Source organism: Thyridium curvatum (genome assembly GCF_004353045.1).
Source record: "Thyridium curvatum strain D216 chromosome Unknown NODE_101_length_133319_cov_86.129610, whole genome shotgun sequence".
In the NCBI taxonomy this organism is placed as follows: Eukaryota; Fungi; Ascomycota; class Sordariomycetes; order Thyridiales; family Thyridiaceae; genus Thyridium; species Thyridium curvatum.
In genome coordinates, this window is record NW_022156856.1 from 1 (window position 1) to 15,410 (window position 15,410).

General features: G+C 53.9%; 4 protein-coding genes across 4 annotated transcripts; 1 reads left to right on the top strand and 3 right to left on the bottom strand.

Moving 5' to 3' along the window:
* Window positions 1–3,595: 3,595 nt before the first annotated feature.
* Window positions 3,596–9,102, bottom strand: E0L32_011217 (DNA-directed RNA polymerase II subunit RPB1; the record flags this gene model as incomplete). The annotated part of the gene is made up of 3 exons (XM_031133922.1): window positions 3,596–3,619; window positions 3,832–8,673; window positions 8,746–9,102. The coding sequence occupies 3 exons, from the start codon at window positions 9,100–9,102 to the stop codon at window positions 3,596–3,598; spliced, it is 5,223 nt and encodes a 1,740-aa protein (XP_031000767.1).
* A 1,903-nt stretch (window positions 9,103–11,005) lies between these two features.
* Window positions 11,006–12,474, bottom strand: E0L32_011218 (uncharacterized protein; the record flags this gene model as incomplete). Its single annotated transcript, XM_031133923.1, has 2 exons — window positions 11,006–12,059; window positions 12,239–12,474. The coding sequence occupies 2 exons, from the start codon at window positions 12,472–12,474 to the stop codon at window positions 11,006–11,008; spliced, it is 1,290 nt and encodes a 429-aa protein (XP_031000768.1).
* Window positions 12,475–13,049: 575 nt separating this feature from the next.
* Window positions 13,050–14,309, top strand: E0L32_011219 (uncharacterized protein; the record flags this gene model as incomplete). Its single annotated transcript, XM_031133924.1, has 6 exons — window positions 13,050–13,063; window positions 13,122–13,211; window positions 13,268–13,399; window positions 13,828–13,867; window positions 13,927–14,031; window positions 14,085–14,309. 6 exons carry the CDS (start codon window positions 13,050–13,052, stop codon window positions 14,307–14,309), a joined length of 606 nt encoding a protein of 201 aa, XP_031000769.1.
* Window positions 14,310–14,498: 189 nt separating this feature from the next.
* Window positions 14,499–15,170, bottom strand: E0L32_011220 (uncharacterized protein; the record flags this gene model as incomplete). Its single annotated transcript, XM_031133925.1, has 1 exon — window positions 14,499–15,170. One exon carries the CDS (start codon window positions 15,168–15,170, stop codon window positions 14,499–14,501), a length of 672 nt encoding a protein of 223 aa, XP_031000770.1.
* Between the last annotated feature and the right edge of the window lie 240 nt (window positions 15,171–15,410).

The following is a 15,410-nucleotide window of genomic DNA, read 5'->3' on the forward strand; positions in this document are numbered from 1 at the left end:
TTTTTGGGCCCCCCCCCCCCCCCCCCTTTTCAAAGATCGAATAGGGCAGGGCTTACAGACAATCCAATTGACGGGCGTCCGATTTAGCAAGTTTCAGTCTTACGGAGTTCCGCATGTACCTTTTATCATGTGATGACGGGGCAAACAGGGGTTCAAGCTTTGGGGGAAAAGGGGGAAGCTCGGGCGGAATGCGAGGCTGGTTGGCATTCGGGGGAAATAGAAATTGAAAAACTGAAAAAAGGAAAGAAATAGGTCATTCTGGATGCAACGAGACAGGCGTTATTCGTTCACAGCCTAGAGGACAGTACCCCAAGTACATTCCCTGGGCATGAATGGGCCTGCAAATTTGCAAATTTAGGTCCTGTTCAAATGCTTGAAGTTGAACAATTGGAGATGGCATCGTGGGAGAGGGTGCATGTCGCCTTTTTCGTCCAAACAGGGAAGCATCAAACGGCATGCACTCTTGGTCCTTCTCCCTTTCCTTTTCTCGACTTGCACCAGGAATCGAGCGTTTCTATCTACTTGTAAAGAAGGAGCGGGGCAGGTGGTGTTGCCCACACTTGACCTTCTTTGCTGGGCAAGCACGGCAAGGCAACCACGAACCCATTTGGCGGAGTACTCAACTTGGGAAGTACCTGTTCAAACCGCTACCTCCTCCGAGGTTTGGTCGAGTCACTCGATGCACCACAAACCAACCAACAACCAAATTTGCGTACGACTGACCCGTTTGCCTTCTTTTGTTGGAGGCCAACCCACATCTCCCTAATGATCACGAGTATGATCATCGTCATGGATTGCCATTGAGCCGGAAATCGCTTTGGCCAATGGGACATGCAAAGATGCTCAGACGACACCATCCGGCTCAAGAGGCGGCCCGCGAGGCGACCCGTTCTCTATTGTCCGCAAGGTCGATAGCCCTCGCAGGCGTGCTATCATTACAGACGATGCATTTTGCAAGCAAAGATTCCGTCAACCCTTGATGACTGCAGCCCGGCAAGGGCACGCAGCTTCCGTGGACTCCTGCTTCATCCCGGACCAGCCGTAGGCTATGGTTACCCGCTAGCGATCACATGCGCGCAACACTGTACACCGTTTTGTTTGTCTGTATAGACAGGTAGAACCGGCCAATCCGGCCATCCAGCATCCCGCTGCATGCTCTCGCGGTCTTGGTGGTGGCTCTGGTGCATCCGTTGTACAGAGTTGCGGCAGCCGTTGCCGACGTACCTCCAGCATGCATGAACCCTTGTCCACTCTCTGTGCTGGCATGTATGCACTCGATGCAACCACAGAATCGCTGATCCTGCAGCACTGCACACTCCCGCACGGCATTGCGTCAGAACCTCGCTGCAGCGACTGCGTCCTGATCTACCACATCTACCACCCAGACACAGATCCCGGTTTGCGAAATGCTGTGCCACCTGTATGCCGATATATCTGAGCAAACTCGGCGATTGTCTTGCTTTAAAGTTTGACAGCTGTCGGTAGCCGCGTTGACATAAGAATAGCGCGTTTTCCGTTTCGTGCGACGAAGATACCGATGGCTGCCAGCAGCGAGATGCTGCAGATACGAGCAAATCTGCACTGACCGATATCCGATGTTTCCGATGGACAAACACCGTTACATGGCATGAGAACCCGTTCGAGCAAGCAGAGCAACCACACAACCATCAAATCTTACGAAGCTGATAGGTCGAATTTTGACTATGGTCTACGAGGCCTCCGTGCCCGACAAGAGCTCATTGCGACAGATGCTCTAGAATCAAATCTGGGTCTAGTGCTACTGGCATTCGATCTGGCTGGTACATAGCATGCACCAGGCTGCTCCGGCAAGTGTCAACTATCTCCTTACTATTCACATGCTTTTCTTCTTCTCTGCGATTGCCAATAGGCATCTCCTGCTCTGCTCACACTTCTTCAACACTCTCCACATGCAGAGGCGTAGGCGGTCGAAAGACGGGCCAACACTCGAAGCAAGCGTTGGTTTGCCGCTTGTGGCAGAGGCCCCCACCTAAACCCCGGCGCCGCTTTGCCTTTCCCGTCAACTCGCGGGCCGCCGATTGGCTAGAGTTCGGTGCCAGGACCGTTTCCAGGCTGCAATTAGCCGCCCGATCTGCAGCTACGCACCGCGTCTAGGACCTTTCATTCTGTGCCTGACCAGTCAAACATGCCTTGATCCATCTTGGCTAGATGCATGCAGAAACAAGCGCACTAGGTCTGGTCTAAACGGGCCTGCCGAGCCTACCCACCCCTTCGTCGGGTACTGATACTTGCTTCGGTGTCCCATATCACTTACCCACCCCTACATCTGCATCCCCTTCCTTGGGGTCCAAAGAAGCCAAAAGGGGGTTGCTGGGGGCCATAGCAACGTCCCACTTCCCTATCCATCGAGGCCGTCCTCACCGTCCTGAATCCTAGCCCCGACCGGACGGGCGGATTCTCCCAAGGACCCACCCGGCCGCATACCGGGCCGCCGGTAGGGCTCGATGTCCAAGGCAGACAGATATTTGAAGCCGGCCTTTCCGCATCGTCATTCGGCATCACTTGGAAAAAGGGGGCTTGGCACCGTAACCAGTGGTGAGGATCGCCTGGGTCACGCCCAAGCCCCTGAACCCCTTCGTTCGCAGACCTGTCACAGTCGAGGAAGTACGAATCGCTCCAGGGGGACGCCCCTGAAAGTCGAAATCTGCCTTTTTGCTAGTCGTCATGGTTGACCAAGCTATCGGTAGACCGCATTGCCTGGTCCGAACTCGCACTTAGCTGCTCGATAGTGCCAACACTGTTGGGAAGTCTTGCATCCCTGAATCGTACATTCAGGATTGATCGCCCAGAAAACATGCGATGCCGGCATGCTCGTGGATAACATGACCAACATACCCCCTTTCTTTCTTGGGTCACAGGCTGGGCTACCCAAGAGAGTCACATTTCGAGGCTGAATCGTGCCGAAAGAGTCATCTCCGAGACGCCCAGGATGCTGAAAGCTGGGTTGGCAAATTGTTAGCCACTTCTGCTCGGCGTAATACTCTCATGTACAAATTAATCAGGGTTTCAATTCAGAAGCTATCTGTCTCCCTGCTTTTTGTCTCTCTCTCCCTCCTGGCCCGCTTTCCCCCTTCTCTCTCTGGCCCGCATGGGCAGAAAGGCGACACAGCCAGGTGTCAAAGAAGCAAAAGGTTTTTCGTCAGTCTTGATTTATGATCGCACGCAAAGATGCTTTCCCTTTTGCCACCAAAAAAAGACAAACGAATAGTGGACGAGGACCGTCCTCCCCCTATTCTGCGTAAATGAAAAAACCTCTCACTCCACTTCCCTTCGTCCCCTTTGCCATGTATACTGTACAAACAAAACCCCCAGGATCTCTTTGGCGTCCGTGGGAAAAGGGAGAAAAAACCGACTCATGCTCTTTTTTTTTTGGGTGTGTTTTGGGAAGTGTGTATTGGCGTATATGCTGCCGTGAATGCAAACCGCCCCATTCGCATCAGGTCCTTTCCCTTGTGATGCATCTTTGATGACTGTCCCTTTCCAACAACTTCCTCTCGTTGGCCTGTGACGTATGAAGTTGGGGATCCGTCGTTCCTTCGCCTCAACTAGGCTTTAGTCATTCGTAGGAGATGTTGGCGAGCTAGACAAACCATGTTAGTTGACTCATCCACCTCGCAGTTCATGAGTGACACATACTACGAATCTTGACCACCGGCAGCCCGCCCGGGCGTTCTCGGTGAGAATGAAGGTGACTAAGGAAGGACAGATGTTAGCTCCTGCGCGTTGACTCATACTTTTGTATACATGTTGGACAGTTTCAAAAAAAAAAAAAAAAAAAAAAAAAGAACTTACAGTCGGCGAGTAGCCCGGGCTAGTAGGCGACTGCATCTGGCCCGGCGATCGCTGGAAGACGGGGCTCGAGGGTGAATAGCCCTCCGGCGACGTCGGCGACCACGTAGGCGACGCCGGCGAGTAGGTGGGACTGGTGGCTCCGCCAAGAGCGCCCGCGGCGCCGTGCAGGTTGGGTGAGGTGGGGCTGTAGTTGGGGCTGGCCGGCGAGTAGGACGGGCTCGTCGGCGAGTTGAACTGCGGCGAGGTGGGGCTGTAGTGCTTGCCGGCCGACGGGGAAGCGGGCGAGTAGCTCGGCGAGGTCGGGCTGTAGTTGGGGCTCGACGGGCTCGTGGGGCGGAGCGCCGGGGAGGTGGGGGAGAACGAGGGCGAGGAAGGGCTGAAGTTGGGCGACGCGGCGTAGCGACCAACGATGTCGAGCTGTGGGGAGGTAGGCGAGTAGCCCGCCGAGGGAGAAGAAGGTGAGTAGCCTCCGTAGCCGCTGCTGAAGGGAGACGTGGGGGACGAGCTGAAAGGGCTAGTCGGGCGTGGCGATGTGCCCGAGTAGGGGTTGACGCTACCCAGGCTGCCGAAGCCGCTGCCACCATACTCGGTGTTGAAGCCAGCGGGCGTAGCGTTGCCAGCGCCGACAATGGGCGAGAAGTTGCCTGCAGTCGGGGATCCCAGACTCATGTAGCCAGAATCCGCCATGGGAGAGCCCGTGTCATAGGGAGTAGCAGCGCCCTCAGCTTGGTTACCCTTGATGGTCATGCCAGGCATGAGACCCATACGGGAGTTATCCGAGATGACCGTCTCAAGCATTGCGGGATCCAGGAGCACTTCAAAGTGGCCGGTACCCATGGGGGCAAGCTGGCCCAACATCACGTTCTCAGAGACACCACGGCAGTCGTCAAGCTCACCGACGGCGGCGGCCTCGAGCAGAATCTCGACCGTCTCTTCGAAAGAACACCTCATCAGTGCACCAGTATCCGCACGGTTGATACCGTGACGAGTGACGGCGGCGATAGAACCACGGTAGGTCATGACATCCACCAGAAGGGCCAGATGGCGATGGTTGACGTAAGAACCATCAAAGGCGAGCACTTGGGTCAACTCAAGGAGCAGCGCCATACGCGCACCTTCGATACCAAAGACATCCACAACCTGGTGAAGGTCGTTCGTGGTAGTGCGCCTGCAGTCGACGCCGTCAACGGCGAGAACAGCACGCAGGGAGGTACCTTGAGTATCAAGGAACCACTCCTCACATCGCTTGTCATCCTTGATTGCAATGAGGGAGCCATCAGCCGCCTCAACGAGCCGTGCCTCCTTGTTCAAGAAAGCACGCTCGATGCCAGGAACACCACGGAGGGTGAGCGAGTCGAGCAGATGAGCCTCGAGTCGCTTCAGCATGACATCGTCCTCGGGTCTAGAGTTATCATCGTCCTTGTCATCATCTGGCCGGACGACTCTGATACGGATCACCTGCTCCTCGGCGTTATTATCGCTGAAGATGACGCCAACATCCTGTGCGTACTCCTCCTTGATGCGGTTGGCGACATCCTCGACCCTCAGGTTCTTGTCGAGCATCTTTTGTCGGTCGAGAGTAATGCGCAACAGCCAGCGTGATTGCTGGTCAAGATTGGTGGCGACGTCGTCGGGGATGAGGAAGTATGACTCGATCATATCCATGTCATCGGGAATGTTTGTAGCGCGAACATCAGGATCGTAGTAGATCTCAGTGATGGCAGTGACCGATCGAAGATTGGTGTGCTCTACAACGCTACGCAGTTCCTTCGCCCGCTCTTGGGTGGGCGGTCCGTCGGCATCGTCCAGGTAGACAACCATACCAGGAGTCTTGATGTTGCTCGCGACATTAAGAATCTCCTTGAGACGCGGAACACCAAGAGTGACGTTCTTGGAAGAGACACCGGCGAAATGGAAGGTGTTCAGCGTCATCTGGGTAGCGGGCTCTCCGATGGACTGGGCGGCAAGCACACCAACCATCTCGCCTGCGTTGACCATAACCTTGGCCCATCTAGACTCAAGCTCACCGATAATGTGGTTGAAGGCGATGCTGCTCAGGCGGTCTTGTACCGTAATTCGCTTGAATGCTAGACGAGAGCGTAGCTGCGCCTTGAACAAAATGGTTGCGCTGTGGTCAGCCTGTAGCGAGGTCTCGTCGTTGCCACGGACAATAACCATGGAGTCGAGCATGGCCTGAACACGAGGAATGACATCCTGGGGGCGGAGGTTGCTTCGGTCCTGGTCACGAATGCCGTACACCTTCTTCGTGGTCTCAATGATGCGAATGATGTTGAGGGGCAGCTGCATCATGTCCTCATCCTTCTTGCGCTTGTTGATGACCCGCACCTCGGCTCGGTCATCAAGCAGCTTCTCGTACTCGGCATCAAGCAGACGTTGTGCATCAGCATCGCCAGCAATGTCGGCCGGAGACTCGTAGACGTCATACGGCAACATCTCATCCATGACGTCGAGCTTGTACCGCTTCTCGAACGCCTTGTCGGAGATGAGGAAGTGGTCGACCTTTTGCTTCTCGATCTTCATAGCGTCGAGACCATCTTCTCCGTAGAGGAACTGGATGATGTCTCCGAGCGAGTTGCGCACGGTGCCATCGTATTTGGCGCTGACATCTTCCAATGCCTTGACAAGACGACGTTGGATGTAACCAGTCTCAGCTGTCTTGACAGCGGTATCGATCAAACCCTCACGACCAGCCATAGCGTGGAAGAAGAACTCGGTGGGGGTGAGGCCACGAAGATACGAGTTCTCAACGAAGCCACGGGACTCTGGCGAGTAGTCGTCCTTGGTGAAGTGAGGGAGCGTTCGGTACTTAAACCCGAAAGGAATGCGCTTGCCCTCAACAATCTGCTGACCGACCAACGCCGTCATCTGAGAAATGTTGATGGAGGAGCCCTTGGAACCGGAACGCGCCATGGTGACAGCGTTGTTGAGGTCCTTCAGACTCTGCTCCGTAGTGGTACCTGCCTTGTCACGAGCAGTGTTCAAGGCCTTGGAGACCTTGTTCTCAAAAGTCTCTCTCACATTCATACCAGGCAACGCTTCGAGTTCGTTGGCCGTGGCTTGAGCGGTGAGCTTCCGGACTTCGTCCTTCTGCTCATCAATGTGTACTTGAACCTTCTCAATAGTCGCCTTATCAGGGATCGTATCACCGATACCGATGCTGTGACCATTGTGGAGGAGCCAATAGTTGACGACGCGCTGACAGCCGTTGAGGAAGTCCATGGCACCTTGCGGGCCCAGCTCGTTGTAGCAGATGTGAATAACACCACCACTTGCTGCACCAATGATCTTCTTGGTCAACAAGCCATACAACAGCTGGCCACCTTGGATGCAGATTCCATCGTCGGTCAACGGGGAGGCATCCTTGCCCTGCTGCAGACTGACCGTCTCGGGGATAATCAAACTGATAATTTGCTTACCCGTCCAACGGGGTCTGGGCTTCAGAATAGCAGGTCGCGGGATTTCGCCGTCCCACTCAGGGACCCAGAGCATGATGTTCATGACCTGCTCCTTGGTGAGGAAAACGTCACGACGGCAGATCTTGTAAGCTCCGGCGAGAGTATCCTGAACGATACCCATCAAAGGACCATTACGCTGCGGAGACACAATGTTGAGGGGAACCATGCACAGCTCCCTGACCTCGGCACGAGTCTCCTCGGTCTGGGGTACGTGCAGGTTCATTTCGTCACCGTCGAAATCAGCGTTGTAAGGGGATGTGACTGACAAGTTCAGTCGGAAGGTGGAGTAGGGCATAACGCGGACGCGGTGACCCATCATGGATTCCTTGTGAAGAGAAGGTTGACGGTTGAAGATGATGTAGTCGCCATCGATCAGGTGGCGCTCGACCTTCCAACCGTACTCGAGGGAGATCTGGCCAGCGCGGCGATGGTGCCGCAGGTCGATCCTGGTTCCGTCGGAGCGAATGACATACTTGGCACCGGGATGCTCGTTGGGTCCATTCTGGACAAGCTGGTGAAGTCGGCCAATGTTGTATGGCGTGACAGTTTCCGGATATGTCAGCGTGCGAGCGATGCTGCGGGGGACACCGACTTCGTCCAGAGAGATGTTTGCATCGCCAGTGATGACAGTACGTGCGGAGAAGTCCACACGCTTTCCCATCAAGTTTCCACGAAGACGACCCTCCTTACCCTTGAGACGGGCACGGATAGCTTTGACAGGGCGGCCACTCTTTTGCAACGCACGGGGAATGGCGGCAATATCGTTATCCATGTAAGTTGCAACGTGATACTGCAGGAGCTGCTCAAAGTCGGAGGCGATATGAGCAGGGGATCCCTCCTGCAGAGCTTGTCGTACATTCGCGTTGGCGCGGATGACATCACCAAGCTTGTAGGTCAAGTCGTCCTCGTTCCGAAGACCCGTGCCAGTACCGTCCATGGAGATACTGGGCCGGACAGGAGGGGGAGGAACGGGAAGGACGGTGATGATCATCCACTCGGGGCGCGCGTAGTCGACGTTCAGGCCCATATCACGGAGATCGCTCTCAGTGATACGACGAAGAATGTTGTGTGCAGCTTCCGGAGTAATCTGCTTCTTGTCCTTGACCTTCCCACCTTCTTCCTGGACAGACTCGGTGTGGGCAAAGAGCTGCAGACCATTCTGACGCACAGCAGGCTGGGGATTTCCACAGCCGCCGTGGCTATGCGGAGCCTCTTTGTTGGATTTTCCGAGAGGGTCGAACTCGTCATCCTGCTCCGATTTGACCTCGTTCTCGCAGCGCTTCTTCTTCTTGCAACACTCCCAGACGCGCTGGAATCGGACCTTGGGATCTCTCGTCTTGACGGCTGCGAGAAAATCAGGGTCGCTCTGGAATGAAGTCATGTCAGCATCTAAAAGGCCATAACCATCATGTGCCATGTGTTATGTGCCATTACTAACCCTGTCAGCCAGCACTTTGCTGCAACCGTGGCAGACGGTCTCGAGGACCTTCTTGACCTTCTTGATGAAGCCCGGGTGGAAGACAGGTTTGGCAAGCTCGATGTGACCAAAGTGGCCAGGGCACTCCGACATGTTCTCGGTGCAAGTCTTGCACTTGAACTGGCGATCAACAGATCCAAGCAGAGGATCGTTCAGGCCGCCGTCACGAGGCTTGGTTCGCGTCTCGTCCATTGTCTCAGGGTAGACGATATGAGCCACGCTCATGTTCTTGATCTCTTCAGGCGACAGGAGACCAAACTGGATCTCCTGGATCGTCTTGAGAGGCGCACTCGAGTGCGCAAAGTAAAGGTTCGCCATGCTGGCAGGTGATTGTGTGATGAAAAATAACAGGCGTGATCCTGATCTCGATCTCAAAGGAAAGTGAGGTGTGGCAGCGCGAAGAAGCCAGAGGAAGGTCGTGTCAGTGCGCGGGCGTGTGCCGCGCTGAAAATGACGAAAAGCGCAAGCGGTCGATGTAGAGAAACGAAGAAAAGAGACGTGTTGATGAGATTCCGCTCGTCAAGACAGATGATGATGGATCTTTGTCTCTTTGTTGTCCTCCCCAGCGCCAATCCTGGCCCCAAGGCCCCCAAGGAGCGCGTGTTATCTGCTCACCCTCGCCAGTGTCGCCGACTCGTCGACCGCGACGAAACTGATCGGTTCGTAAGCTTCGTAAAATCGTATACGGTATCGGAGATGCAATTTCCCTTCGATGCGCGATGTCCGACGCGCGCGACGATGATGTTGTTGACGTCGTGGGTGGAGAGATTGTTGGAAGGAGGCGAGATTTCCTTGGGAGGAGTGCTGAAAAGTTCGTAATTCAAGGGCGGCTGGCCACGTCCAAATGGCGCTAATCCTGATTCGGCCACAATGCCACTCCTTTCATTGTTAGAGCTGCCCTCTCCCCAAGAAAGAGCTAGCTGGGTACTTGGACATACCTAACAGAGACCTGTATTTCAGCGCAGCCTTGCAGAAGCCCACCTTCCACAGAGCCGCCTTTGTCGTCCGCGGGTAGAGATCTGTACCTGCTCCAGGCATCACCCCCACACTCTCACCCTTCGCTCTGCCTGCCCGGGTGAGTCAAAAAGCTAACAGCAGCTCCTGGCCATTCATACAATCATCTTCACTCAGACCAGTAACAGCCATGGCTCGATTTCGACAGTCATAGGCTGGGCAGCCATGAATGGGATATTCCAATTTTGCGAAGGTGAAGAAGTGACTGGCTACACGTACTTCGTACGTCGCATTTCATTGATGCTGACATCGTGAAGATATGAGCCCTCATCTACAGCTCGATTGAAATGCATAATAGGTCTTGAATGACATCTGTTCCATGAAAACCATTTCTGATCAAGCTAAACATTCCTGTCGATCTTAATTTACGAGATATACAGGATTGAAAGTCAATAGAGTGAGGGTTGAAGCAAGAAGCAGTGCTCGTGTGAACCTGTCACCAGGATCATGATCGCAGTTCCGGGCGCAGCGACCATCAGTCCTAAATCCCAATTAGTATAGTGGCTAGTATGCAGCCTTGTCACGGCTGAGACCGGAGTTCGATTCTCCGATTGGGAGATCCTTTTTGCTTCTCACGACCCTTGTGCTTTCCTTCGTCCTGTTCGAACAGCTGTCTGTGACGGGGTGTTTGCTTTTAAGAGAGTGAGACTCCCTTCCAAAGTGCTTAGACAGGCGTGGCTCACAGCTGAACGGTATTGCTCTACCTACTTTGCGTGCTGAGCCACTCTTTTATAAATTAGAGCCTAGAACAAGCAAAAAATATTGCCGCCATTCTCCCGCTTTTGAACCACGAATGCGATGGGCAGAGCGAATTCCACTCTTCGAAAAACATGGATCCCTTTCCTTGCTCAAAAATATCTTAATGCAAGGGTTAGTTCAAGGTATCAGCGCCCGATAACCGTATGAGGAGATTTACAGAATTGGATAAAAAGACAAGTGTGCTTGTGCTCCCAATCGGAGAATCGAACTCCGGTCTCAGCCGTGACAAGGCTGCATACTAGCCACTATACTAATTGGGACTGGCCTGAGGTGGCTCAATTCCAATATACAAATACCGGACACTTGCAAAGCCACCTGGGCCCTTCTTTGACGTGACGCACTACTGTCACTTTCTTTGGCGACGATAATGGCTTTATAATAAAATTTGAGGGTATCTAGCATCTTTAGAAGACTGTGCTCCAAACCTTCTCGTCCTGTCTCCGAGCCTTCACTGGCCTGCTTTCCGCCTTCCTCGTCCCCTTCCGGCAGCCGTCTTCCTATTCGAGGCCCGGTCCTCTGCGCCATCACCGTCTCCCTGTGCTTCGCTCGGGCTCCGCCTCCGCATCGTTCCAGCCGAAACCGCGATGAACTCTTCCTCGCTATCTGACTCGCCGAGGTTATAGAGGACCGGCATGCGGAATGAGCTCTCCTCGAGATCATGATTCAGTCGGTCCACGGTCAAGACATCGACATTTTCGTCCTCTAGGTCCAGCCGCCGCTTGGTCAGCTCCTCCTGCGGGTGGATATCAAATTCGTCCTCCTTTTCCTGGTATTGGACGTTCTCCTCGACCTCGACAAAGTCTGGTGCCAGTGCCGACCACTTTTGTGGACTCGTTACGGACCAGATGTTGATGCGACCAGTCTCCAGGCCACACGCAGCCAGGAGTGCCTTGTGGGGATGCCACTCTATCACTCCTTGTTCCTCCTTGGGCCCTTCGAGCATTCGCACTAGCGAGCCGTGGCCTCTTTCCCAAATGTACAGTTCGTGGTTGTTATACGTCGACGCTGCTACGTATTCTCCCGTCGCGCTGAACGTGACATGGTTCCAAGACAGCTTGTTGACAACGTCCTGGAATTTGTGCTCCTCTGGTAGTTGAATCGTGTCGGGGTCCAAGTCTGGCGCAGCTAGGTTCGGTACGTGCAAGGTCCTGATGATTCGATCTTGCGCGTTCATAAGAAGGACTTTTCCGGATTGTGTCAACCGCAGGGTGGTGATAATGCCCGTGCAAACCTTCCTGGAAAAGATGACTTCAAGAGTGCTCGAGTCGATAATATTGATCCAGCCTTTACTGGTGCCCGCCAATATGTGGTCTCCTGTCGAAGTATAGATGGTGACTGTCGTCATCTGCTTCGCATCTTCCTTCGCCCACTTCTCCTTCTGTGAAGCACCATCGCTCTCGGGTCGCTTTGGTCTCGAAGGTAAGGGATGCTTGACATCGACGGGGTCCGTCACGTCGATCAGGAACGGCTGATCCTCAAAAATGGAGGCGACAAACTGGTGACTGCTCAGAGGGTCAGCAATACTACGAGCACAGACGAGTGAGAGGGGTGGGCGCACGGGTTGACGGGATGCAGCTCCGCAATGTACACAGGCCCTCTAAACCGAACCTCGCGATACCTCTTCCCATCCTGCAAGTCCCATAGGATCGCCTTCCATCCCTGGCATGCCGAAAGAAGATACCGGCCACATCTTGACCAGCTCAATGACGTGATGCTCTTAGAATGTCCCCTCAGCTTGCGCGCAACTCCCATCGTCTCCAGGTCCCAAACCACCACCGTGCCGTCCACACGACCTGAGGCGAGAAAATCGCCGTTGCGATTAAACCGTAAGCATGTAGAATGTCCCGATCGAATAGTATTTGTGATGTTCTCAGGGTAGTCCTGCAGGAGATAATCATCTGAAAGTAGGAGATTCATAATGAGATGCCGTAGTTGTGTACGGCGCAAGAGTCGCACGCGCACACATGCACAATCGCGACCTTGAGGAATTGGGGAGAGGGGAGATCAAGGGCAGATGTACAGTGAGCGAGCGACAGGGATACCGCGATTGGGCGGTTTAGTGGGTGATATTGGCCTGCAAGGCTGGAAATCTCCCCCCCACAAAACCCCTAGCGCCCCTAAAAGTGCCGCCAAGTCAGAGCTGGGAATAAAGTGTGCCTCTCGCTATCCATACCTTTATTGGTGTTCTTCACATGCAATCATTCTTCTTCGATAAGGTAGGGGTTTGCTTGTCTTTCATAGAGTCAAGCATCAATACTTGGCTACCAAGCAGCTTCTTCCACACCATTATCCACGCTTATACTCAGAGTTTCAACACGGAAGACTTTCTCATACAGTTTCCAGAGTGGACAACATTACTGCCGGGTCTATTTTTCAATACATTGCATCTCACCTTGAGCAGTCTTGGCCAGCTTTGGGAGCCAGAGAGTTCAGCTGACCAGACATGGTGAAGAACCAGCAATCGTGTCATAATCTAGAATGATCTGTTCATCATGGCCAACTCTAAGTATGTATGCCCTTTTTTCAAAAAGGTACAGACCATGTGACTCACAGGTGCGTATTAGGTATGAATATGTCAAGCAATTTGAGCAGCCTGACGCCCTTCTACCAAACACATGGGTCGTCGTGAGACTCGATGGGAGAGGTTTCACCAAGTAATACACAATTACCTTCCAGATAAAGCGTCGGGTCACTAATGTATTGGGGCCAGAATGTGCGCCAAGTATCACTTCGAGAAGCCCAACGACAAACGAGCTCTCGACCTCATGAATGCGGCAGCCAAGGCAGTAGTTACTGAGCTTCCAGATATCACTATTGCTTATGGTATCAGCGATGAGTACAGGTGGGCATCATGACCGAGCGTGGGGATAGTTCACGTCCTGACCAAAAGTGGCAGCTTCGTTTTTCACAAGACCTCGGTCTTATTTGAACGGAGGTCAAGGTACGGAAATGCCCTGTCGCATTATTTTGTATTCGCTACTGATGATTCAACAGTAAAATTGTGACGACTGTAGTATCTACATTCACTTCATATTATGTCCATCTTTGGTCGACATATTTCCCAGATACGCCCCTGACACCACCTCTACCGAGTTTCGATGGCCGAGCGGTGTGCTACCCCAGCGTTCAAAATCTGAGGGATTATATGAGCTGGAGACAAGTTGATTGTACAACAAATCGTGTACCTTGACCATCTTTCAAGCACTAACCTCTCTGCAAAGGTCACATAAATAATCTCTACAACACGACATTCTGGACTTTAGTCCAAAGGGGTAACATGAGTACAACAGAGGCTACCGAGGCCTTGAATGTAGGCGATCCTCAGAGTCCACAGATTATGTTTCCTCGGCAATGCTAACTTCAGAGCAGGGCACGTTTTCGTCGGATAAAAACGAGATTCTGTTTTCCAAATTTGGGATCAACTACAACAACGAGCCCGAGATCTACAAGAAGGGGAGCGTTCTGTTTCGGGAAGTGCGTATCGAAGGCCTAGCCCATCTCCGTGGCGCCAACTAACCGATCTCTAGTACGAGCTCGTTGAGATCGAAGGCCGGAACATCGCAGAGGAGGCCGACAACATCGCAGAGCCGGTGCAGCAGTCCAAAACCCAGACTGAGAAGGACAAGAAGAAGCGGTCCAAGGCGCGGGTAGTGGTTGAACATTTGGATATCATTAAGGACGACTTTTGGGATAAGAGGCCGTGGCTGCTCTCTGGCAAGCCAGGCAGTCTCCCGAAACAGCCGGAGCTGTGACCTATGGCAGCCAGTGAAGACTATATACCCCTTGAGTCTTGTCTACATCGTTGAAATGCGCCGTCATCGCCTTTCTGCCTTGCCTCCGGGATACTGTTTGCCGACTGGCGTCCGGGAAAAGAAGAGATGATGACTCCAAGACCTGATAGGGGGTAGAAGAGTAGGAGGATCTCTCTGGGTGATCATCTTTCATCCCGTATCTCCCTTTGCACGCCTTTTCTCCTCTTTTCTTTTCCTCCTCTCTTCCCTCCGAGCTCTCCTTTCTGCCTTGGTCTCGACCTCGCTCTCCTTTCCCTTTGCTAGCTTTGCCTCGGCCTTTGCCGCCCTCCGAGCGGCCCTCTCAACTCTTCGCGTAGCTCTCTCGGCTTTCCGTTTCCTCCTAGCCTCTTTCCTCGCCCTTCTCTCCTCTCTGCTCTCTTTTCTCACCGCCGGTGCGCCGTCCTCTACCTCGGGCGTCGCCGTCGTCTCCGTCCCGCTACCACTACTGCTGCTGCCGCTCCTGGAGGACTCCTTGACCTTGATCGTCCCCTCCAGCAGGCCGCCGCTCACAAACGACGTGTACAGGCTCGCCCACCCCTTGTATTTCCCCGCGCCCGCCGTCGCGATAGCGTTGAGGCGCCCGTTGGTCACGGTCTGCACGACGACGCCCGGCTTGGACGTGTCGAGGCCCTGGAGCTGCTGGTCAAAGGCGTTGAGCCACCACTGGTCGGCCGTGGCGTGCTCCTTCTTGCCGACGCCGAGCTTGTTGTCCTTGCGCGAGACGAGGATGGGCTTGGCCAGGCCCGTCGAGTCGTCGGTGGCGTGGAGGGTGTGGCCGTGGCCGCGCCAGCCCTGGGAGGTGAGGAGGGCGTGGGCGTTCATTCTCGCTGGCGGAGGCGAGCGGTGCGAGCGATCATGCAGAGAAGAGCAGGTACATATGTAGGATTGGCCGAGAGCGTAATGGGTGTTGACATGCCCTCTACAATGGCCTGCACTCGAGGACCAGAATTTGGTAAAACGGCTGGAGAGTAATCGCAAAAATGTCTTATCGGGCGGTGCTGGGGAGAGAGAAATTCTGGAGATAAAACAAAATTTTGGCGGGGCGGGTAGACGATCTGGACT